This window comes from Orbicella faveolata, unplaced genomic scaffold (assembly GCF_042242905.1).
Source record: "Orbicella faveolata isolate gen_17 unplaced genomic scaffold, um_ofav_v1 contig_46, whole genome shotgun sequence".
Lineage (NCBI taxonomy): Eukaryota > Metazoa > Cnidaria > Anthozoa > Scleractinia > Merulinidae > Orbicella > Orbicella faveolata.
The window spans coordinates 11,755,094-11,780,000 of record NW_028301576.1 but is presented as its reverse complement, the minus strand read 5'-3'; the positions used below and the strand labels follow the sequence as shown (position 1 = coordinate 11,780,000).

Here is a 24,907-nt window from a genome sequence, read left to right as displayed (position 1 = left end):
ATTGCTTCATTTTGTATAGACAATAGATTACGTCAAATGGCTTTTTTCGTGTTCGCCAAGGTGGGCAAAGGCCGGCTTTCGAGTTATGTTGAAAGATTTTAAAATAAAAAAGCTTTATCTGTAGTAGTTTGTTTCGTTATTATATAAAACAAATAGATTCCATGTTGCCGTGCGTTTGTTCAGTAATAGATCACAGAAGACGTCAAAATGTGGTAAGAACATCAGTGACACACTCGGCTATCGCTTCGTGTGCCACTTATTTGTTCTTACCACATTTCGACGTCATCTGCGATCTATTACTTAACAGACGCACGGCAATATGGAATTTATTTGTTAAGTAGACCAGTTGACGAGGGTCTACTCTGAGTCAAATATCAAGCACAGAAATCGAGAGCGAATAATCTAATTGTTTTAGTGTAAATTTACTAGTCGGTCAAAACTTTATCTAAATCCTCTTCACAGATGCCTCGAAAACGCAAAGCGGCCGTCATTTTGTTAACAAGGGCACACTGCTACGCTACTCACTACCTACAACAGAATAGATAGTTGGCAGCGTAGCCAATCAGAGAACGGCATTCGTGATAGAACGCGAATAGATTTATACTTAAATTATTTAGTTTTATTTTATTAGTATTTTGGCGTCTACAATCAGTAAAGCGTCATCATCATCATCATCATCATCATTACCCGAACATTTCTGAACACCTCCGACAATCACCCGAACCCTTCCGACGATTTACGAAGATTGTCGAAGCAGGCCTAATATTTTCGAGCATTGCATGCTAGAGGTTTTGCAAATACTTTTTTGAAATTTTTGGAATACTAAGCACACTGCAGCCTGCCTAAGGAAACTGTAAATAAAGACTTTAAATAATATGTTTTCAAGTGTTTTATTAACAAGTAATCAGATGATTATTCTCGCGCAATTTGGAACAATTAAGCACATGTAAATTTTTCAAAGACTACAAATTGCACTCGCCCAATTTTGTCAGCCTTTGAAAAATTTACTCGTGCTTATTGATTCAAAAGTGATTACCTACGCATAAACCATGATGTCTTAGCCATCCAATGATCTAGTTATTAATAATGATCATTTATACGCAGGTTTCTTGAGGGAAACGCTATACGGACGGTGACAGAGACGGTGTTGAGTCGTTTTACTTATCTCCATAGATTGTAAGTCTTACTTTGTAGACGAAAGTCAATTGACATGTCTACCACTTGTGAATTTTGCAACAATGAACTTACTAGCAGTACCAGTGCAATTAAGGATTGACATTTAAACACCGACTGATATTTGAAAATTCATTCAACATTGCACGAGCATTGACCAAGAAAATTATGAACGTGGCAAGGTGGATTTGCATTGCTGTGCAAATTAAAAATTAACGATAAAATGGCCTACTGTCAGCCAATCACAATGAAGCAATTTTCTCGCTTAGATTCAAATTATAGAGGTGTCCTCCAATCTGTCCCCGTTGCAATATGAGTGAACCGCTTCTTGTTCGCCAACTTGCGTGCTGTCTCTGCAACATGGGTCCTATGTTGTCCCCACAACATGTCCCCTACTGCGTGTCGATCGACCTTAAAGCCCGGGGAGAGGGCACGCCAATATTAAAAGGACGGGGGCTGCTCTTCGGTAAGTTTGAAAAGAACCGGTAAGAAATACCAAGATCCTGTTTTGTAGGCGTGGCTTGAAATTTTTTTCTTCCCTAAGAGGTACCAATACTTACATAACACGTAATCTCCTGTCATATTTATACCCTAAAAAAGTACCACAAAAGCTAAAGCCCCAGAGTTCAGCCCCATCGAGGGGTTTACATGCACCTTGAGACGATCAGAAATACAGTTTTCTATTAAAAAATAATAATTTAAATTCTGTGCTCTGTTTTAATTCCAGGAATTTGCAAGAAAATCTGCTGACATCTGTCCCAGATTTGCCAGGCTTTAACATTCCTCCTATTTTGTGAGTCAATCGAATTTTCACCTTGCTACTGCACTTCAAATAAATACATAAATATTGAAACCTTTGTATGAATACACTTCGTGTCAGAAAAACAAAAAACTTAGTGTCATTAATTTCAGTAAAAGGTTTGAATTAACTCACTGCACTGAAAAACCATAAACTTTGTAGGCTTTTCCTCTTTAACTATTCAACAAATGTTAATTTTCAAAACACAGAGTTACAACTATGCTCACAGCGTCATTTGTACGATTACACCTACAAACTATTACACTGGAGGAGAAATGAAATCCACCAGATACATGCTGAACATGAAGAATTCTCAATTAATGCTTTCAAACATGTAATTTTTTTCAATTCTTTTATAGCGAGAGGTCTCAGTTGATCTGTTAAGCTATTTTGCCCCCCCTCCCCCTGCCCCCGAGGGGCGGGAGGACTCTCATGTGAAAAAGTCGGCTTTACACTGTATAAATACACGATATAACCATTAAACAAGACTTACTACCATTTATTTCAGACGATTTCAACAAAACCACATCAAGAATTTAGCACGGCTTGCAACCCCATCTAGCGCTAAATTGGCGTGGTCTTTGTAAGTTACATTTCGCTTGGAATCTTTTAATTTGTACACTCTTTAGTGAATTATAGAGCACAACTGTAAAGAAAGAATGGCGACAGGACGTAATTAGGTCCTGTCATCTGTGAACTATTTATTTCAGTCCTGATCCGGGGGAGGTGTCCTACTTGCCTCAAATGCTTCGTACCCAACCAAATTTCAATCAGTCAGAGGCCGGGACAAAAATCTAATTACTAGTATTATATGACCAGATCCAAAGGCGGGCAAGATGAAGCAAATCCTGTGCTGTGATTGGCTACCCGAGCGGGCAAGATGGGGCTATCTTTACCGCTCTTTCCCTCTCGCTGTGTCCCGCATGAGAATGTTGTTTTTTAAAGTCATTTTACAATCCTATACTGACTATATTGTTTGGTCAAGATGGTGATATTGCCCTCGTTCTGTCTTTTGTTTGTTTGTTTGTTTGTTTGTATGTTTGTTTGTTTTTTTTGGTTGGTTTTTTTTTTGTTTGTTTGTTTTTTTGCGTGTTTACGGACCTCGACCACGTCTCGGCCTAAATCACTCAAAAAAAGATTAACTGGGCCAATATTCAGGCATCTTAACCTCGCATTTGGTTAACAACCCATATTTACCTCTTTCAGGTCACTTGCAGAAAATGAGATTGATTACTTACCCGCAAGGATATTTCAGAGCTTGTCCGTGCTGAATTTCATGTATGTAGATATCTTTAACAAAAACTTTAACAAAACGAAACAGTCAACCTTGACAAAAATCCACAATCATCCTCTGAAATTATTTCGGACTTTCGTCAGTATTGTAAATCGCTGCTTTCAGAATGAGGATCTCATGAAACGTTTGGCACCATAATTAGGTAATTCGGTAATTCAAATTGTCAGCCCAACCTGAGGCTTACTTTCGATGGACTAGCACCCCAGTCCCTGGAGTCAACACCAGGCCTAAGAATGCTCGATTGACAACAAATATTCGGTAGGATTAACGTTAGGATAAATTTTAGAGGGACCACAAGTTTATTACTTCTGTAAGTTAAATAAATAAAAGAAATAAATTACAATATTTAGCGAGGAACCCGCATCAGCCTTACCTGGTGATCATGCGGATCCACTATCCTGTTCGAATTGGAATTTGGAGTGTTGGTTTTTGGGGAGGTAGGAAAACTGGTGTACCCGGAGGAAAACCCTGGGAGCAAGGTAAAAACCAACAACAAATTCAACCCACAATATGGCACCGGGACAGAATCGAGCCCGGGCTACAAGTTTAACTGAACTGATTTGTCATGCTCTTATCCTTTTCTTGAAGTGACTTAACCTCCAACAAGCTACAGTCAATACCAGATAGAGCATTTTCTGGTTGCCGAAATTTATCGCAACTGTAAGTCAAATTTAGTCTCATGTTCATGGCGTGTAAATTCTGTGACTTAGAGGGAGTGGGGTGCATATTATCCCCCGTAGGTTTTTATGACAATTTCAAACACTGGCTTTACTTTGGGATGCTCGAATTGATTTATCCCTCAAGAGCATTTTCGGTCGAAACTGTCTGTCATCGGTAATTGATGTTGCCATGGCAACCAATGTCTTTCGGTTGAATAGTTCTTTCTTATAATATATTTTTGAAATTCCCTTCACTATCTTTACAGTTTCAGATTTAATGTTGCGGAATTCCGTAGATTTATTTTTAACACAACGGATATGATCCCGATAAGTTCTATATGTTGTTGATTTTACCTTTGACACGAAACTGCGTTCTGCTTGTCTATTATTTTGGATCTGTAAGGAAACCAATTTACAACACACTGAGGTGATAATATTACCACCCCCTCCCCTCCCCTTTACACCGCAGAGCAGTGAAAGTGAAATTCATTTGGCTGGAAAATATTTGGGTTTCCAGTGGGGGAATATCCTGTTTCGTGAAAGCAAACCATTGTAGCACTTTCATTAAACTATGTTTCCTTTTTTCTTCAAGTTATTTAGATTTCAACCAAATCACTCAGATCAGCCGTGACGCTTTCATTGGACTTATAAGTCTAAGGAGACTGTAAGTTGTTATTCATGCATATGATATAAGTAAACATCGACGTATATTGTGTCTTGAAACGACGAAATGGTTTGATTGTCGTGCCAACATTATTTTCAAGAGGCATCGTTACAATATGTCAAAGGATATCATCCCTTCAATCTGAATATGAGCTTCTTAAACATGTTGGGAGTTACTACTCAAATGTTGATAATTTAAACACTATTCATTGTATCAACTGTAAAAAATATTGGTACTCCATTCTTTTACAAAATAGTTTTACAATATAATTTTACAAAGGGTCAGCAGGACGGCCAAAGTTTCAAGTACGTGCAGGTTACACTTCCTTCTTGTATTCGAAGGAGCTCGAATTTTGCAACTATTCCAAAGAATAGTTACAAAATAGTGGGAACTTAAAAATTGAGAGCTTTGGGTTTCTTGAGCAAATCGAACTTTTTCCTTACATCTAATTTATCGCAAAGGGTTCTTTCATTACCATTTAGTGGCTTTAGCTGTTAGCTTTACGACGTCATTTTCCGCCCCCTCTTGCCCTTCCCCCCACCCCCACTCCCAAAAAAAGTCATTAAGATATCATTGCTTGGAATCAAAAGTTTTGTCTTGCTGGAAGGTTTGAGCTCCGTCTGGTAAACGGGGATCGGATAAACGATGCAAAAGTCTCGTAACCTTTAGGACGCTTCTTATTAGTTGGAAAATTTATCACTGTAGGTATCGAGAAAGGAAACTGAGCAGTGACTGATCTAGGGGAGGGGCCCGGCCCTCTTTATTTGGGTAAATAAAGAGAAAAATCACAAAAGGAAGAAAAGCCGGCAGGGCAAGCATATCAAAACCGCCCCCTCCTCCCTGCCCCCCCCTTCCCCCCTCCCCCTTAGCTCAAGGTCTGGATCCGCCATAGCTGAGTTAAGAAGCTGTATAATTTGATAATTTCAAATTCTGCTGCCCGTTTGTACAGTAATAATTGCAAAATTCACATTTCGTCACGAAAGTATTTCATGTTCAAGAACCGAGTTAATAAAAAAAGCATATGAACTGAATATTTATGAACAATAGTTATCTTGGGCAAATGACACACGGGGTACATGCATGTTCAAAGAGACTGGTTCCTAATATATCGCCTTTTCGGCTCATTCCGATAAGACGGACGGAGACAAAGGTAGTACACCAGAGGTCCGTTATCACCTCTCTAAGGAAGTTTTTGTTTTTGCTAAAACTACTTGTTGAAATTGTCATCTCTAGATCGTTTTCAAGGTAAAAATGTTTGCTCGTTCTCCTCTGTTATATTACTTTGTTTACTGATTACTTTGTTATACTTTGCAGGACGATTGTAAAAAACAAGCTGACCTTCATTTCGAATTATACTTTTGCTGACATACCTTTACAAATGCTGTAAGTATTACTGCAATATCAATTTGCGATAACTGCTACGCGAAAAAATGAACCAGGAAAACATTTTTTTTTTTCTAGTCGCAGGTAAATTTACATATGTTCTTCTTCCCCAGCAGAATGTTTTAACTTCTAACTCGAAACAAGGTTGCATTTGCCTGTCTAAATTTCCCAGCTAGAAGGAGGGGCGCGCGGGAGAGAGGGAAAGAGACCAGAGACATATCTATACCTTCATACTGAATTACTGGATAATGCAGTGAAAGTGTTTTTATTGTTTTAACCATCATGGTATATGAACAATTATACCATGCTGGAAAATAAAATTATGGAAAGTACACACGCACCGTGGGCTATTTATCATCTCTTATGATACATCAAATACTATTGCTAGGGCGCGATTGGCCTAAACGCGTCAGGTGCCTGACGTGATATTCTCCAATTTTCAAAACTGCGCGTGTTGCGAAAAATGTTTGAGGGATAATAAACACAATAGCCTCCCTTACGCGTGCATATTTGTCCTTAGACGTTATCTGTTCCTCGAAGCTCACGGTTTTTCGAGACCGTTAACTGTTCGCTTCACAGAACACAATGTCCGCGGACAAATATCCGATCATATTTTTGCTATTGTTTATATATCTCACGCCTGCCCGTGGAATAATTGTTAAATTTAATCAATCATGTGGTTATCCAATACTGTTGAAGGTTACTTCATGGCAATGCAATCAAACACATCGATGGAAGAGGTTTTCATGGCCTTAACAATCTTCAGGTTTTGTAAGTCTTCACTACTTTTTTTACTTGGTACATTTCTTAATGAGTGAAATTAGAAAATTGAGCACTTCTCCAAAACACCAGATTCACATCGCACCCTTTGTTCGTTCTATTTGGCTTCATACCTTACGGCGCGAAGCAAAGAAAAAATGAAATTCTCAACAGCAGTCACCCTGGGGCCATAGTTAATAGGGGGAAATGGTTATGAAACCCGACAAAGTTTTTTTTTTTTTTTTTTTTCATTGCTATATCTTACATTACATTACATACAATTACATTCTTTGTTGTATGTTTTTGTTCTCTTTGTTGGCCTTAACCGTGCACAAACCACAAGAGTTGTTTACAACTGACTGAGGAAGTAACCAATAGAAACGTTTAGGTTTCTTTACGTGTATAAGCACAACGCAAAAGATTGTGCTCGGTCGTGGACTTTCCAACATAAATTTTAATGTTTGCAGGCTTCATAACCATGTCCCCCTGTAGAAAGTTTACCATTACACATGAGGTCTCTGACAAAGCAAAATGCATAGATTCACCTCTTTGTTTAACAACAAGTGAGTTATATAAAACTGTTATAATGAAGTCTAAAGTTTGATCGCCTATCACTTTCAGGACACTATTTAGCAATCCTCTTAAGATAACACAGGCTGGACTTTTTGATGAACTGAAACCTAATACTAAAGTGTAAGTGTACATGTATGAACAGTCCTGTAATCGGTAATCGTAAGGATTAACACCACGGGTGATATTAGAAAATTACCTTAAAATTACACAAGACAGTTGGAGGAGCCCTCGGCCAATCTCATTCACAGAGCCCATGCGTTTTCGGTCAGTTGGTGATCGAACGGGCAACGCTCTAGACAAAATTTAGCACCGGAAACAAAAATTTCTGGTTCCGGTTTTTATTAAATCCATTTTGAAATCACTGGTTATCCTTGCAATCTGATTGGCTCTCGGTGGTGCGCTTTATTCACGAATCGCACGATTTTTTGCTCTAAATCGCATCTTTTTCTCGGCCAATGAGAATGAGACAGTAAAACAAAACAAGCAATCAGATTTCAAGGTTAGCTGAAAGTAATCAATAAAATTTCAGCAAAAGGAAGGGCAAAAAGCCATTGTGTGTTGAATTTTGCAACTACTATATTTGCCAAAACTTTGTCTTTGTTGTTTTTTCCAAAAAAAATTGACGAATTTAATTATTACAGTTTCTGAATGACGATTGTAAGCTCCTTTAGCTTAAAGACCTGCTTTAATGGAAGTTTCCAACTTTCAACGTCCATTTTGACGAATATTTTGGCGATTTTTGTTTCGTTTCCTCAGTGACGAAACGGTGTTGTTTTCAGTTCAGGGGTGAACTATTTACATAGTGATTTGTAATATCCAATCAGAGTAAAGTTCGTAATACTGTAAATACGGCGGCAAAATTTCAGCCAAAACTCGGTGCATCGCAACAAAATATGTCATTTGCAACATTTCAGTAAGACTCTCGTTTCTCGGTATTATCTTACACAAGAAAATTGCGAAATGGCCTTGATAGTGATAGTGAAAAAAATATATATTTCCGAAGTAGAGACACCGCCACACCACGCGATTTGTCCGCCAATACGATATTTTAAGCCGATATTTTTAGTTCAACAAAGAAATGGTACTGTTTTCCGTTTCAGAGGAGTCGATCAGAGTCATTTATTGACATAGTAAATACGAATGTTATGAGGGTAAACGCTTGTAATTCACAAGGTAAACATGTTCAGCCAAAATAACTTCTCGAAACTAAATTTTATTCCGTGTCACGGAAAGAAAAGGAAATTGAATTGTCATGCAGGTAGTAATAATTGGCGACTTAAATGTTCCTAAGTCTTGCTGAAGCGATGTATTCTAGAGAAACGAAGATATCTGTTTCCGTGCTTGATTTAAACGTGATTAAGATCACAACTACGGCGACATAATTTTGGTCAATCAGAACACTTGTCAGGAATAACAATCCCGCCCCTTTTCAGTAGCTGTTTACGGGAAAAGAACACGCACTTGGTGTGTTTTGGACGATACTACGGATACGATATATTGTGGAAGGTAACTAATTCATCATATTGTAATTAAATCAACGTCGGTACATTGCAAAATAGGCACAATATGGCTTTTTTATGAGGTTTTCTTCACATCGTAGGTGTCGACGTTTTCCAACATGGAATATGTGTTGATTTCATCATGCACGCCCCACAACGTCTGCACGATTCGGGTATTTTCCAGATTTAGTTGAATTTCTCGAATTTTCTGCCACAATTCCAGTAGCTTTACTTATTAGAGCGGGGATTTTTAATCCCCGGTACTTAGACTGTCTGCGACGCAGGCTAGAGTGGAGACGCCATGTTGGTGCCCATCCGTATGGGCACCAACATGGCGGCCGGAAACCAACCGAAACATCTGGCACTGAGTTTTGTTACAAAAGCGTGAATTTATCCCTCGAGGAACTCTAAAACATTAAAATAATACTTTTTCTAAGACATGAACTGTTCAGATAGCAAAGTTCCCCGAAATAAGTCACTTTTGTAACCATCATGACAGCTCTCTAGGTCGTCATGTAAATGCCGCGTCACGCAAAAGCTTAGAAATTCAAGTGTAGTGTATCACAAAACCAAGAACCCATTCGAAGCGAAAATTTGTATGAATATTAGTTTTCAGCTGCTCTTATACATCAATAAAGTAAAATCTCAGGAAGATCAATAGTTTTATAGTTTGAGTTTTAGTCACGTCATGTGAAAACCAGCTATAGGTTCAGTACCAAACCTCACCTGGACGAAAAACACATTAGCACATATCCCCCTTACCCCAGGACTTCTCGTGCACAAGATATCAAAACCACAGCCTCTCTCAGACTTTGAGTGAATATCTTTCCGGAAACGAAACACTATTTCTTTCTAAAAAGTAGCTTCTTGTTTCTTCAACATCTGCTCAAGATCCGTATAATACCGAGTCCAGTGAAACATAAACAAAGGAAAACCACACAACAACAAACTCTGAGCCACCTCAAAAAGGTAGGTGTTTCCAGGTTTCCGATATTTTCAAACGAAGCAACACAAGAGCTCAACTCCGTCGCTGTAAATAGACATAGTCAAAACTACAAAACAGTGAATGAACGTCTTACGAAGCTGGTGCCAGTCCCGCCATCTTGAAAATATCTTGAAACAAATGGCACCGCAAGAACTTGACAAGGTCCTGAGTATTGAGTTCTACGCCGAGTTCACAAAAAGAAACGGAGATGATAACGAGCTGGAATCCCTAGAATGCCACTGAACGGGTCTTTAAAAGAGAAAAACTATCCAGTGGACATCGTGCACTCGAAGGAGTTTCACAACTCAAAAGAAATCCATCGCAGAATTACACCGGCTGCACCTTCAAATCCCTTCTCCAAAGACAACTAGAAATCTCGGCCTCAACCACAGAGGAAAGGTAAACCTTCCATCATTGATTCAGGCGACGAGAGTTGAACTTTTATGCATGAAGTAGACTGTTTTCGTTCTGACTTCAGAAGACTCAGAATTGCTTGTCCTTTGTTACGCTCGAATGAGTTTTCGTCACATGACATCGTTTTGCATACTAACTGATATGTAAAGGCTTTCCGGTTCCGCTATTTTTAACAAACCGGCTACTGGAACAATACAACAAAATCTAAAATCTAAGACGATAAAATTGTGCGATTTCAAAATGGATCTAATAAAGTGGCAATTGAACTTCGTGTCGTGCAATTTTGGTCTGAAATCATACTTGTGATTTCAAATCAATTTTGAAATCACAAGTATGATTTCCGACCAAACTGCACTCCACTCAGTTCAATTACCAGTTAAGTGTCATTGTCAGAGAAAACCGGGCAGTACAAAAAGATCGAGGTCGGCTGTTCACCTTCATCTTTTCACTGTACAAAGGCTACCCGAAAAGATTAACAACCATGACATTTGTCGAGGTAGACGTTCGTTTTTCTTCGAGATATCACCACATCATGAGTTTGGGCCCTGAAGCGGTCGAAAATAGCCGAAATTTCGGGCAACTTTAGGTAAGCCTAAAAGATACTTCGTACAAATTCCAGAAACTCTTATTTTCGTGTGATAATATTTGTCCCTTTATTAGTTGACTGAGATATATTTGAGGTCTTTCGCTTTAGTTCGACGGTTTTTACGAGGTGCCAGATATCGCCGCCGAATCGTTAATTAGCGTGACCTGAATTTTAGCCATTTTCAGCGAGTCGTTTTTCAAAAGTGCGGCAGTTTATTTCCACAGAAAAACAATTTTGTGATAGTCTCTTGCATTGTTATTAATATCTGGTTGAGTTAAAATTGGTATCTACAAGCTAATCGGAGTAATTGGTCTCGCAAAGTCCAAAAAAAATCATTATTCAGAACTATTTCCCGCCAAATATTTAGCGAAAAATATCACCTCATTCCAACTTTCTGCGGTTGTTATTCATGATTTAATGAAAGATCTGCAAAAAAAATAGTTAGCTGGACTGCAGAAGAGAATTTTTAAGCTGTGACATCGTTGTTAACCTAAGCAAACATTTCAAACTCGCCAAATCCTTACCGTCTAGGCTAAACTTTCCCGCGAAATTCTATTTTTAACGTCACGCTGCATGGAAAAACAAAGTGGATCCTTAGTTCGATGGTCTTTGTTGCTGTTGTGTAGAACAAACTGTAAGTTAATAGTGAGCGAACCTTTACCCTAAATTTAATTTTGGGACTTCTGCAAACCCTTTGTTTACATATATTTCTCGTTTTCGGATGGCGTGACGCGTTACAGATTTTAAAGGTAAGACTTCGAAATGTCGATATTACCTAAACGTTCCTCCTTGTTTTTGAAAACATTAATTATTCTTTCAGATCAGAAAAATCGCCGAGCATTGCGGGTGGCGGGTCAGTTTTTCTTCAATTATTAGCGTGCAAACAAGAGGGTCGAGTAGAGACGTCAGAGGTGGTGTCTATTTGGCGCAGCCGAATGTAAACAATGAGGAAATACAGGTTACGACAAAACTTCGTTGCTATCCGGCCCACCAAATGATCAAAAAGGACAGACAACTGGAATAAGCATCTCAATACGTGAAATTGTCGCTAGGTCTGCAGGATTGCCAGCGGAAATCTTTCTTGCTATCATTGTCGTTTGTACCGTCGCAGGTTTGTACATCGCCTAGTTTTCCGTTTCATTTCCTTCCTTTATTACCTCTTGCATGGAATTGACTTACGACCACTTGCTATGAAGCTTGAGATAATTTTTTGCTGATTCAAAGGTGTCTTAAGGTGTCTCGAAAACCCAGACCCGGAAAACTCTACTTAATTTAGCATAATTAATCGAAGCATAAGGATCCGTAGTATATAATATCCGAAACTGTCACGCAATGCACCTCGAGCCAGTGTCACTAATCTTGGAGTTTAAATGGCTTTAAGTATAAAATAAATTTTATCAATTTGGTTTATACTTATAAAGCAACCAAAAAAACATACGAATTCTGGGTATTATTTTCGTGATCCGAGCAGAGGAATCTACCGTGGGCTTTTTTTTCCCCTCTCTCTGCAGATTGTACCTATGACATTGTATGGACGAACAGCAAATAAGATGTCTTGAAGCAATCCGCAGTAAACACACTGCGAAAAAAAGTTGTGATATTTTTCGAGTTTGAGTTTTCGAGACGCACAGAGAGTCTGACTTTTTCGGGTCTGAGTTTTCGTTTTCGAGGGTCTCAGTTTAACGGGTCTGAGTTTTCAATCTCGCAACCCACTCAGCTGGTTTACATGTAAATGTCAAAAATAAAAACAACTTTATTTAAAGAGTTCTCGGAAAACTAAATCAAATTGAAATGTCGTCTAGGACAGCAGATTTTTCTTCCACCTTCTTGCAAACAGCGTGTGAGTGGTGGTGAGATGGAGGGGGGGGGGGGGGGGGGGAGTCCCTTCTCCGTTGCCATTATACAATGGTACTCCTTCACGGCCTCATAGTTCCACCTCTGCACCCTCCTTGAATGGGGTAGGAAGGATATACACACTACTGCCTGGACAAATATCGTTTCTTTTTTAACAATCCATTTCATTATTTATTTTTATTTTTGACATTCAGATTATTTGAACCATCTTGTTTTTGTAGATATTCTTTCGTTACCATCCCATTTCTCTTAACACGGATACAACTACATTTTGGCCGGGTTAATGAAAATTAATTTGCCTCCGCAATATATATATATTTTTTTATAAACCACCTCAAAACTATCTCAATTAATCTTCAGAGCAACTCAGTTACGTGCAAAATGTAATTCAAGTTACGTTCATGGATCACAAACATGCAATCTCGTTCTCTACGAACTTTAAATAGTTGTCTCCTGGTTGTCTTTAACAGCAGTAAAATTAACAAGAAATTATCAATACTAATTTGGATGTAATTTCGTTGCATTGAGGAGGTTTTGTGGTGGTATTGACAAGAGCAACATTAAATTACTTTTGTTGAAAGTAAACGTTTCAGAGCGGAAACCAACACAGTGTACTAGTAACCTGCGGCGCCAATTGCGTGCACAAGGTAATAGAGGAAGGAAATGAGGCTGAAAACAAGACGGCGTGCAAACTTGCGACAATACAAACGACAACAATGAAGGCAAGGAAGATTTCCGCTGGGAATCCTGGCCGAGCAACGATTACACGTATTGAGATGTTTATTCCAGACGTCTGTCCTATATGATCATTTCGTAGGCCGGATAGCAGCGAAGTTTTGTCGTAGCGTAACCTGTATTTCCTCATTGTTTACATTTGGCTGCGCCAAATAGACACCACCTCTGACGTCTTGCCAAGCGATTTTTCTAATGCGAAAGAACAGTTAATGTTTTCAAAAACAAGGAGAAGCCTTTAAGTAAGATCGACATTTCGAAGTCCAATCGTCTGACCTTTGAATCTGTAACGCGTCACGCCTTTCGAAAACGAGAAATAAATGTAAACAAGAGGGTTTGCAGAAGTCCCAAAATTAAATTTAGGGTAAAGGTTCGCTCACTATTAACTTGCAGTTTGTTCTACAGAACAGCAAAAAAAGACCATCGAACTGAGGATCCACTTTGTTTTTCCATGCAGCGTGACGTTAAAAATAGATTTTCGCGGGAAAATTTAGCCCAGGCGCGCAGTGGACATGGTAAGGATTTGGCGAGTTTGAAATGTTTGCTTAGGTTAACAACGATGTCACAGCTTAAACAACAACAACAACAACAACAACAACAACCATTTATTTGTACTCACAATTTATAAAATAATTACAATACAAAATTCTCTTCGGCAGTCCAGCTAACTATTTTTTTGCAGATCTTTCAGTAAATCATGGATAAAAATCGCAGAAAGTCGGAATAAGGTGTTTTCTTTGCTAAATATTTGGCGGGAAATATTTCTGACCAATAATTTTTTTTGGACTTTGCGAGACCAATTACTCCGATTTGCCTGTAGATACCAATTTTAACTAAACTGGATATTGATAACAGTGCAAGAGACTATCACAAAATTGTTTTTCTGTGGAAATAAACTCCCGCACTTTTGAAAAACGACTCGCTGAAAATGGCTAAAATTTGAGTCACTCTCATAACTGATTCGGCGGCGATATTTGGCACCTCGTAAAAACCGTCGAACTAAAGCGAAAGACCTCAAATACATCTCAGTCAACTAATAAAGGGACAAATATTATCGCACGAAAATAAGAGTTTCTGGAATTTGTACGAAGTATCTTTTAGGCTTACCTAAAGTTGCCCGAAATTTCGGCCATTTTCGACCGCTTCAGAGCCCAAAATCATGATGTGGTGATATCTCGAAGAAAAGCGAACGCTTACCTCGGCAAATGTCATGGTTGTTAATCTTTTCGGATAGCTTTTGTACTGTGAAAAGATGAAGGTAAACGGCCGACCTCGATCTTTTTGTACTGCCCGGTTTTCTCTGACAATGACACTTAATTTGATTGACTGCTTGAGACCGCATGGTTTTTTCCCAAAGTCTGGCGAGGTAGGATCGGAGTCCCCGCGTATGCGCGTTAATAAGCTGCGTTTATTTAACATTATTCCCCGTAGCTAGTGGAGGTGGCTAGTGACAGATATATTCTAGCATTTTAACCAGACTGTTTATTATGTAAGCTCACTGACAATTGCCATGGAGTGGCTTCTTGCGGTGGACTTTTTTAGTCACGTAATTCAAGCCCCCCTGCCCGGGGGGTCTCTCAGTGAAAAGGTCAGAGATGCTTGGGTGGTGTATTTCACAGATTTTGGCCTCACTTAGTGCATTTCGGAAGAAACGAAAATACTTTTTTTAGGCGTCAAAGTGCCTTTTAGGGCTGCATTCGAAGAAACAATAGAAAGTGCTGTCATGTCAATTGAAAAGTGATATCTTTAAGGGGTCAAAAAAAGCTCGAACCACACCCAGTTTGGTCTCCTTTACGGGTTTAATTCAAATTTTCCGATGAGTATCCCCAGCCTTTTCACATGGGAATCTTCTCAAGGGAATCACAACGACATTGCGAACGCAAATAACATGAAATATTTCGTATCTAAAAGGCAATTCAACTCCTTGACGAAAAATTTTGAATCAGTTACTTTGAATATATTCTTCACTGCGGAGGCAGACTGACTTTAAACTATTAATTACTAACACAATAACAATACTTTTTAGTAGTCTTTGAATAAATTCGCAAGAGTTAAAACGCATTTTCTTTTAGGTTTGCAACATGTAAAAACTTTCAGCAGATTCCAGCAGGAACATATAGTGTCAATATGTAAGTATATGTAACAGATGTATATACCGATGCAATGATATTTGAATATGTTCAATATTAAAGCTATTCCATCAGTTTATCACCCAGAGTCTTGTCAGGCTGCTCCAACAATTTCCTGAGGCACATGTACTTGGAGAAAGGCACTGTGAAATTAATCACGTCTCATCAATAACACAAAACGACGATCTCGACCACGTCCATGTTCAGACTCCGAAACACTAACCCTAAATTAATGGCGAAGGTGTAGAACATTATAGGAGGGTAGCAAGTGAGGCGGGGGGATGTCATGCCGTTTTACGCACTGATTTATTCGCAATTCACACGTCAAACACTAATTTTTGTCCTCGTCATGTGTCACGCATAAACCCTTTCACCACCTTCTTTTACTATACATAGGACGCGGCCTTAATCGCTTTTGCGTTTTGCCTTTAAACTTTGATTAACTATCTTTTTTAGGCTAAATTATGATCATTTATCGGCCATTTTCTAGCCATGCGTTAAATTTTCAGCCCAGTTCTTAGCTACTAGTATATTTTGGAGATCTCAGGTTCCAGCTAGCAGTTGACAACTCAGATAACAGTTAAAATTTTGACCCGTAGTTCTCAGCTTGCATTTAATCCCCTCCAGATCCTCGTATAAGTGGCGTAACTTCAGTGTTTTTCTATCCACTAGTGACTGTGCCCCGTCCGGGTCATCTTATATAACAGTAGAGTTTGTAGCACTGCATGACCTCCTGCTTCTGAGCGGTCTATCTTGTGTTCCGTGTTCTTCTGGCGTCGAGCGCTATAACTGCAGCTTTTGTTCGCCTGGGTCCTACAGTGACAAAAAGGGAACTTGTGTGAAATGCCCAGCAGGTACATTGTAACCTATAGGTATAAAATTATTGGTACGTAATACAAATGAAACCTGAAAAAAGTCAGCAAGATTATGTTGCACTGGAGCAAGTATCTAGCATTCAATAGCTTTACAGAAATAGAAAAAAATGATAAAGGAAAGATATACTTTTCGTGTACTAAATCACGTCAACCAGTTTGTAGATAAAAATACCCAAATCGTGCAGATGCTGTGGGGCGTGCATGATGAAATCAACACATATTCCATGTTGCCGCGCGACTGTTCAGTAACAGATTACAGATGACGTTGAAATGTGGTACTGAACAAAAAAAAAAGTGGCACACGAGCTGTTAGACGAGTGTGTCACTGGTGTCCTTACTAGATTTTGACAGCTTCTGTGATCTATTACTGAACAGACGCACGGCAACATAGAATCTCTTCGTAAATTTTCACTGATTTGGGACTGACTTTAAAATAGAGGCCCGGATTAATAAAGCAAAATACAAATCAAACTAGTTTGAAATCAATTTGACCTAAATTCCATTTTGAACTTCAACTAGTCTATCATTATATGCGTACAGGCGGCTTTTACCAGGACGAAATGGGAGGAACAGCAAAAAAAAATTGCAGCAACGGTACTTACGTCTCAGAGAAACGGCATCCTGGGAAAAGAGCAACCGACTGTTGGGCATGCCCATACGGTAGGTACTGTGCAATATGGCTGCTAGAGTCATGCATCCACGAGCAAACTTCCTGGGGCCAATTTATCAAAAGTCCCGGAAACTTAGTTAACCTGTATCTAAAAATAGAGAGGTGTATACGCCTGATACTTCTGGTATGGAGGAAACCTCTGTTCATATTAATAATATGTGAAATAAAACAACTCTTTACTCATAATTAAGGTTTGAGATTTTGCTATGGCTTTCCGAGTGCGAAAACTTTATGGGACCATCGAGGAACGCCTTCCCCCCCCCCCCCCCCCCCTCTTCCCCCGGACCGTCAGAGAAAAGGTTCCCTGACCATTTGGGCCGAAGTCGCGGAGATCTGTACAGGCACGCAAATGATCCCGACCCGCAAATGATCCCGACCCGCAAATGATTCCTGGACTGCAAATGATCCCAGGACGGGAAATGATCCCCCGGTTCCACCGCAAAAGGTTAGGAATGGCGTGGAATCTTTGAAAAGTCTCTGGATGGAAATATATTTTTGTTTTTTAATTATCATAGGTGAAGGAAAGATAAGTACCTTAGGCATAAAAAAAGCAGCAATACAAAACGTTAAACACGCTGCGCAAAATAATAAAATTGACATGTGTCGGCTGTATAATTTTTTCCTTTGGGCAACGCACCGCAAAAATAAACATGAATCTTCAAAGATGCCTCTGCTATCTAATTAAGCGATCAGAACTTTTCCCTCTACACTTCTTATATCTGCGTCCTTGATAGACATGGGCTTCCATTAAAGTGCACAAGAGTTCTTCGTGCGGGTTACCGCTTTTTTTTTTTAAATAGATTTATAAACGATTTACCTATCTTGAATGCCGTACAAGTAGAGCTGTCGCTTTTGTTCTTCCAATTTCCCTTTTTTTTTTGACTGTCAATAATCTCCTCTGTGCCGAAAGCTAGGCGGAAATGTACTCAATTCACTTGGGGATTCTAAATTTGTACTATAACTGTGAAACTCAGAAAAACGGGAAAACCAGGAATATTTGTGGAATATTGTTGGGTAGCTAGCAAGGAAAAAGCCGATTATCCGTGAGAAAACTAAATCTCAAACAGAAGAGGTAATTAGTTGTGGTTTTGAGTTCTCGCTTGTCCTGAACTTTATTGTGATTGGTTTAGTACACAATTAATAATGATAATAATAATAATAATAATAATAATAATAATAATGATAACTTTATTTAAGTGTCAAATGTATTTAGCACTATTAAATGACATAACTATTAAGGATCCCAACTGGTTGGGGGACTGACCAGTTGGCTATTTACGCAACGCGGTCGAGGAGTTGAACTCGGGGCCGCTACCGAGAAACAAATCTAGATAGCGGTAGGGTGGAGGATTTGAACCAGGGACCTCCAGATTTCAAATCCAGCGCCGTAAACCACTCGGCCACGCCGCCTCCTAACCTTTCAGAAACAAATCAAAGTCAGTGTTCACGGTTTTCCGAGTTTCACAGTTTAATTCTTTTAACCCACTGTCCAAATTCCTGGGTACATGCATTTGTCCCTTTTATTGCGAGGCGACCATTTCCGGTCGAGGGATCATTTACGGTACAATTCGGGGATCATTTGCGGTACAATTTGGGGATCATTTGCGGTCCCGGGATCATTTACGGACCGGGATCGTTTGCGGCCTGACAGATCTTCAAATAAATTGTTAACAGTTTGACCCGAAGAGTTCGATTGACAAAGATTTATTACATGGCTAACTCCGCTAGCGAGTAAGATGAACTAAATTCTTTGCTGTGATTGGCTACCCGAGCAGGCAAGATGGCTCTTGACCGCTCGGAGTTGCATGCCCGATGTTTTCCGCAGGAAAATGTGTTCTTTAAGCCAAATAATAAATCCTTTATTGGACCAATTAATGTAAACGGATACGTAAAATTATTGCTCTTCGTTACAAGCATTATTTTAGTTCTACGAACATGCAGATTACAGACTATCAACTATTTATTGTTGTTTTGATGAAGTATATTTTTATCATCCAATCAGGCACTTTATCCAATGAAACCGCTGGTTATCGAGCTTGCAGATGCCTCCGCGGGTATTACCGGCTGGATCGTTTTGGACCCTGTTTAGCGTGTCCATCATATGGTATAAACTGTGCTAAAGATGTGGCAATACTGGCGCCGAATTATTTTTGGAACTGGACCGAACCTGCTACGAAACTGTTGTACAAGCGTTTTGTGGACAACATCTACACTTTGGACCCTGAATACAACAAAACCTTCTCTAAATTTACAGATTCACTGCCGAAGCCCTTAAAATGTCCACGTGTTGCCTCTTGCATGGGAGGAATTGACTCTCGATGTAATGAAGGGTACCAAGGGACTCTATGTGCCACTTGCACTAATGACCATTATCTTCGATTCAATGCCTGTTTGAAATGTCCAAGGATGTCTATCACTCTACTCTCTTCCCTTGGAGTGATTGCCCTTTTTGTCGTGGTCTTTATGATGGTTCTATGGGGAGACTCACAGGCCACAGAAAACAGTCGTACTATCGCAGACGTCATTATGTCGTGCTTTAAGATTGTGATTGGATTTTATCAAGTTGTTTCAGGCATTTTCTCTGCATTGGTTAGAGCTCACTGGCCGGCAGCTTTGATTTCCGTGGAAAGATTTCTCAACGTATTTCAAGGAAACGTTTTCCAGTTTGCTCCATTAAGTTGCATCCTTCCTGGATTACGCCTAGACCAATTTCAAAAATTCTCCGCGGTCCTTTCTGTGAACGTTTTAGTTGTTCTCTTAATCCTTCTGTACCTCCTCCTGAAACTACGTTACATCAAAGGACGACAAGATTGCCCACACAGTGAAAAATCACAAGCAATGTCTGCTTTAAAGAAGTCATGCTTTCGAAACATTTTCCTGTTTCTACTGGCTTTATACCCAATAACAAGTAACACAATTACTCGCATTCTACCCCTACCTGGCTCATGCGTGGAGATATGTTTCACAGATGACAAGAATGATTGCACTTACCTCCTAATGGCTGACTACTCCATCAAGTGCTTCACTCCCCGCCACAGAATGTACCGGTCCATCGCTGTCGTCTGTGCCATATATCCTGTGGGATTTCCTCTCGTGATGTTATGGCTCATCTACAAATTTCGTGATTCAAGTGCTGGAGAAAACATTTCGTTTGGATTGAGAGTGTTCTTTGAAAGTTACAAGGAAAAGTTTTGGTTCTGGGAGATAATAGAGATGTACCGTAAGCTGATATTGACCTCGTTAGTACTCTTCTTTGGATCTGACAACCTTTCGCAGAATGGTTTTACCGTGGTGATGGTAAGCACATTTGGAGTGGCCTACACTTTCCTCCGGCCAATGAAAGGCAAGTTTGAAGATAGACTTCAAACGTTGGTGCTTTGGATCATCTTCTTTAATGTCTGTCTGGGTACAATGTATACAAGTCGTGATGCCAGCGAAGGTCACAAAGGAAGCGAGTCCATCACTATCAACGTCCTGTTTGTGCTCCTTAACAGCTCCGTGTTGTTAGTTGCTTTGGGTAAGCCATACCGAAAATGTAACTATGAAACATGTCCGTTCCAATCAAAAGCGAGGTTGATAGCTCATGCATTAAGTGACCACCCGGCAGTATTTTCGTACTGACCCTATCTGATGGGAGGCTAGTTTAGCCATCAACAACTGATTTTTCCGCCATTTCCACTCAGGCATTCTGCTACGGCTAGCCCTAGCAAGGTTATCCCTCAAAATTTGCCCTCAATTCCCTCACAATTTACCCATCAGTTATGCAATTTACACTCTTTATAGACGAAGAAACAGTTGTGACTGGTATGGCGTTCTCTATGCAAGAACGCCGACCTTTCTACAGCACTTAGCCAATTTTAACTTCAGAGTTCTGTTTTCGAAACTCGGTGTAGCCAGAATACTTAAAATTGGTCCTATATACTCATTACCTCAGCTAAACGTAATACCGGATACACATAGGTTCACAGAGGGTAACAGCATCATTGGTGATTGAGCGACACTAAAAGCTACAGAGGTTCGTATCGCTCGAAATAACTACTTTCGCCCGGATCAGATGCTGATGCACTGAGCTGCATCATTAATATCCAGTCATAAAGTAGTCAGGCAAAGTTGTTAAACCAAGCAGATCATCTGTGATTAGGTTAATTCTCTCTAATATCACCGTATCAAAGGGTTATATTACTTGTTTTTATTTTCTAGGGAAGGGATTTCTCCATGTGAAGTTCTTCTGGAAGAAAATTTATTCATGCCCAAAGAAATGCTTCCATTTTTGTCGTCGAGGAGTTGTGCATCTTCAGAGAAAACTGGCCAGAATCCGGGATCGCTTAACGTTCTCGACCCAAACAACACAACCATTTGGAACAGATCCAATCTTGATTGAAAGTTTCCCTTAAAAAAAGCAAACAATAAAAAAACGGAAAACAGAGGAACAGTGATGGTGCGGAAGATTACAGGGTGCTGAAATGTTTCGTAATTGTCACCGTCAGTTTAGGTCATAGAGCGTTTTTCATTTAAGTGTCGATTGTAATTTAGTTTTGCGTTACTACGCTACGCGAGTTGGTTTAACAAACTCACGCCGCTCGCGTCATCCAATCAGAAGTAAAATCAAAACCAATCGAGCAGTGACAAGCCCGCACACGTTAATTTTCCCGCGTTTCAGGTCAGTTACAGTCATTTGCATAGAGTTTTGATTGGTTCACTGGATTGCCTGCGTCCTTTGTGATTGGCCAGAGTGGTTAATGGGGCTTTGGTTTTACGTCTCTTGATTGAAAACCGCTTTAGGTAAGATGTGTGATTAGTTTTAGGAAAAGTTTGACTTTCCATTATCAGGGCTTAGATCAGTAGACGTAGGCGCTCAGCAGATTAGATAATTAAATAGTGACAACTACTTAGTGTCGATACCAACAAGCTATGCATGAATAACGAAAAAGCCAGAGTGTAAAGCAAGTCATCGAGAACAAACTGTTAAAAACTAGTTATTGCCACGTTAACAGTTTTCCTTTTGAAAGAAAAACTACTTACTCCGAGTCCGTGAAAAAGTTATCTATAAACTAAACTAAAGCCACCATCGCCCATCGAGTGTTCAGTTTAGCGGTTGACACTTAGACTCCGGGGGGTGGGGGTAATGTACTTCCATATATAAGTTAAGCTATATGAGTAGATGCTGCTGTGAAGGGTATGGTTTCCAAGCAGTTTAGTCTGGGATAGGATATAGAAACCAGACAGTTTTGGTCCAGAATAGAGTATGATTTACCGGAAAAGTGGTCAGTGTATAAATAATTTACTCTGGAACAGAGTTCTTTACCCGGGGTTCTATGGTAGAGAAAATGACTTTGTAAGATATTGTTTTAGCCAGCATTTGTTAGCTTATGTTGGACTGCACTTTATGATACTGATTAACAAGTTTTTGCATTGAAATTAGCTAATCTGGGATAGGGTAGGGGATTTTGGTGCCTAGTCTAGAATAGGGTTGCAAAATCAAGCAAATCGTTGTCTAGTATAGGGTAAGGTTTCAGCCTTTCAGGGTCCCAGCGCCACACCCATACGATAAAGGCGACAACTGTGATGACGTATCAGTTAACGGGTAACAGTTAAGTAATCTTAACAAAAACTAATAAAACTTGGCTTAGTATAAATTATGTCTTGATCTGTCTTATCTGATATATCGGTCAACCTTAGCATCACCAAAACAGCGTATAATTGGATGCAATTTTCTGTCCTTTTCATTGGCTGAGAGCTCATCACGTGACCTACAACACAATGCCCAGAAGAATGGTCTATGGGCTCTCCTCTGCATTCTCACGGTCACCCGACTCCAGCATGCACACTAACGTCAGTAAAATTTCCTGACCTTGTAGGGCCATATATTCGCCATTGTTTTTCAGCTGTCATCAGGCGACAACGGAAACGTTCCTGTAACCATTCCTGTCCAATGATTAATGGAAAAACAAGTTGGTTTTTTTTTTCATCAGTGGCGAAAACGTTTCAGCTGATTTGTGTGTTTTACAGTTCATTCTAGCGAACACTGAAATGATTTCCTACGAAATTAGCCAACAAAGCCGGCGCGATAAAAGAAAAACAAATTGCCGTCTATACAGTATAAAAAAAAAATCAAAAAAAAATCACACGATTCCTCGTAAAATTAAGGATTGAATTACATTGTTTCACTTGTGTTTTCGGAAGTCGCAGAAATTGCTCTCGTCCTGTGAAACGGGCAATCTCTGCAAACTCCGAAAACACAAGTGATGGCAATCCTTAAATTTACTTGGTGTCATCCGATTACCCATACAAGGTTTGGCAATCTTCTTCCTGGCGTTTAATTTGACCTGTGAATGTGAACATTTGTCAGTCTTATCTACATGTATGTAAAAAAAAAAAAGGTGAAGTCTGCATGCGAGCTAAGTGGCCCATCAGGCCGGAGCTTATCCCGGTTTCTGTAGCATGAAGCGACTAGGAGTATTTCTACTTCCCCCTGGATGGGATGCTAGTCCATCGCAGGGTTACCCCCAGTATTAAGTTCGCCGGTACCCATTTATACACCTGGGTGGAGAGAGACACTGTGAGTCTTGCACAAGAACACAATACAATGTCCCCGGCCAGGGCTTGAACCCGGACCGCTCGATCCGGAGACGAGCGCACTAACCATGAGGCCACCGCGCCTCCCACATACATGTTTGTACGTGTTTTTTAAATAACCTATCCTTCTGAGGTTTTAGTTTCGTTAGATATATAGAAGACCCTCTAAGACCCTCTATTAGGTGGTTTTAGCTCCACTGTTCAAGCAGTGGCAGAAAAACGTAAAAGGCCAAAATTCATAAATCGGCACAGAAATGTCACGAGAAACACACACACACCTAAAACGAGGTCGGTTTATTTTTATTCAATATTCATTTTGGACTATTTCCTTGCTTGGACTACCTGGCGCATGGCTGTGATGGCATGACAGTGAAAACCAGTAGTTAACCGGGTACTGCTGTATTCGATGCCACGATGCATCAACATCTCGTCTGGAGAGCCACATGTCTCCGGATATACTGGGTCGCGAAAAAATAGCAAGATACTTCGAGAGGTTAAGCATGACGTTTACGGCAAACGGCAAACGGCAAAAATGGAACTTTTGCCGTCTGTCTTCAGCTGTCTGTACAATAGAGTTAAAATATTTGTATTTGCGGTAAATAGTAGGAGACACTTTTCTATTTTTGTGCGATTTATTTAAGGATTAGAAGAAAAGAATAAAAAATCAGAGGCTATCTTTGCCGTTTGCCGTCTGCCGTAAACGTCATGCTTAAGGTGGCTGAACACAGTTTTGATACCTGTGTTTCATTCACCTTTTTCTCCAAAACCCTTGATCCCTCGGTCGCCAAAAATGGCAGCAAGCAAGTTAACAACACAAACTGGTTTTTTGATGGTTAAGCTGACGTATGTGCCGTTGCCATGGCAACGTGAATAAATATAAACAGGCCTTTAAAATCGGTTTTGTTTATTTGTAGAAAAACTAGTCATTAGATTTTCTTTATAATTTGCATGCAACAAGCTTGTAACGATTCTCACAAGTTGACACCATTTTGCTAATAATTTAACAGAGAGATCTTTAATTATCCCTTGTTGAAGGTTCATTGGAATATCTCAAATTTCCTTTGTTAAAGTTCAATTATTTTCAATACTCCAGTTACTTATTTCCTAAAGTATTTTCGTGCAAAATTTCGTAAAATTCTAATGAGCGGTTCTCGAGAAATAGGCGTATTTCCGAGAATGCAATTTTTCATTCAATCGCAATTTTTTGATTTACTACGCATGCGCTGCATTTAACTGGGTTCTTTCGGTAACAAAGAAAAAGCTGAGAATTGCTGGGTTCTTTG

General features: G+C 39.6%; 1 protein-coding gene across 1 annotated transcript in view; it reads left to right on the top strand.

Annotated features, from left to right (window-relative positions):
* Positions 1-22,684, top strand: part of LOC110047880 (uncharacterized) — a 33,345-nt gene extending 10,661 nt beyond the window's left edge. Inside the window, exons 8-21 of the mRNA XM_089277957.1 lie at positions 1,105-1,176; positions 1,901-1,966; positions 2,481-2,555; positions 3,179-3,250; positions 3,855-3,926; positions 4,518-4,589; positions 5,904-5,972; positions 6,672-6,743; positions 7,353-7,424; positions 15,447-15,503; positions 16,176-16,357; positions 16,919-17,038; positions 19,051-20,565; positions 21,249-22,684. Of these exons, the coding sequence (XP_089134083.1) occupies positions 1,105-1,176; positions 1,901-1,966; positions 2,481-2,555; positions 3,179-3,250; positions 3,855-3,926; positions 4,518-4,589; positions 5,904-5,972; positions 6,672-6,743; positions 7,353-7,424; positions 15,447-15,503; positions 16,176-16,357; positions 16,919-17,038; positions 19,051-20,565; positions 21,249-21,442 (2,710 nt within the window). The 3' untranslated portion in view covers positions 21,443-22,684. The remainder of the gene's footprint in view (positions 1-1,104; positions 1,177-1,900; positions 1,967-2,480; positions 2,556-3,178; positions 3,251-3,854; positions 3,927-4,517; positions 4,590-5,903; positions 5,973-6,671; positions 6,744-7,352; positions 7,425-15,446; positions 15,504-16,175; positions 16,358-16,918; positions 17,039-19,050; positions 20,566-21,248) is intronic.
* The last annotated feature ends 2,223 nt before the right edge of the window (positions 22,685-24,907 follow it).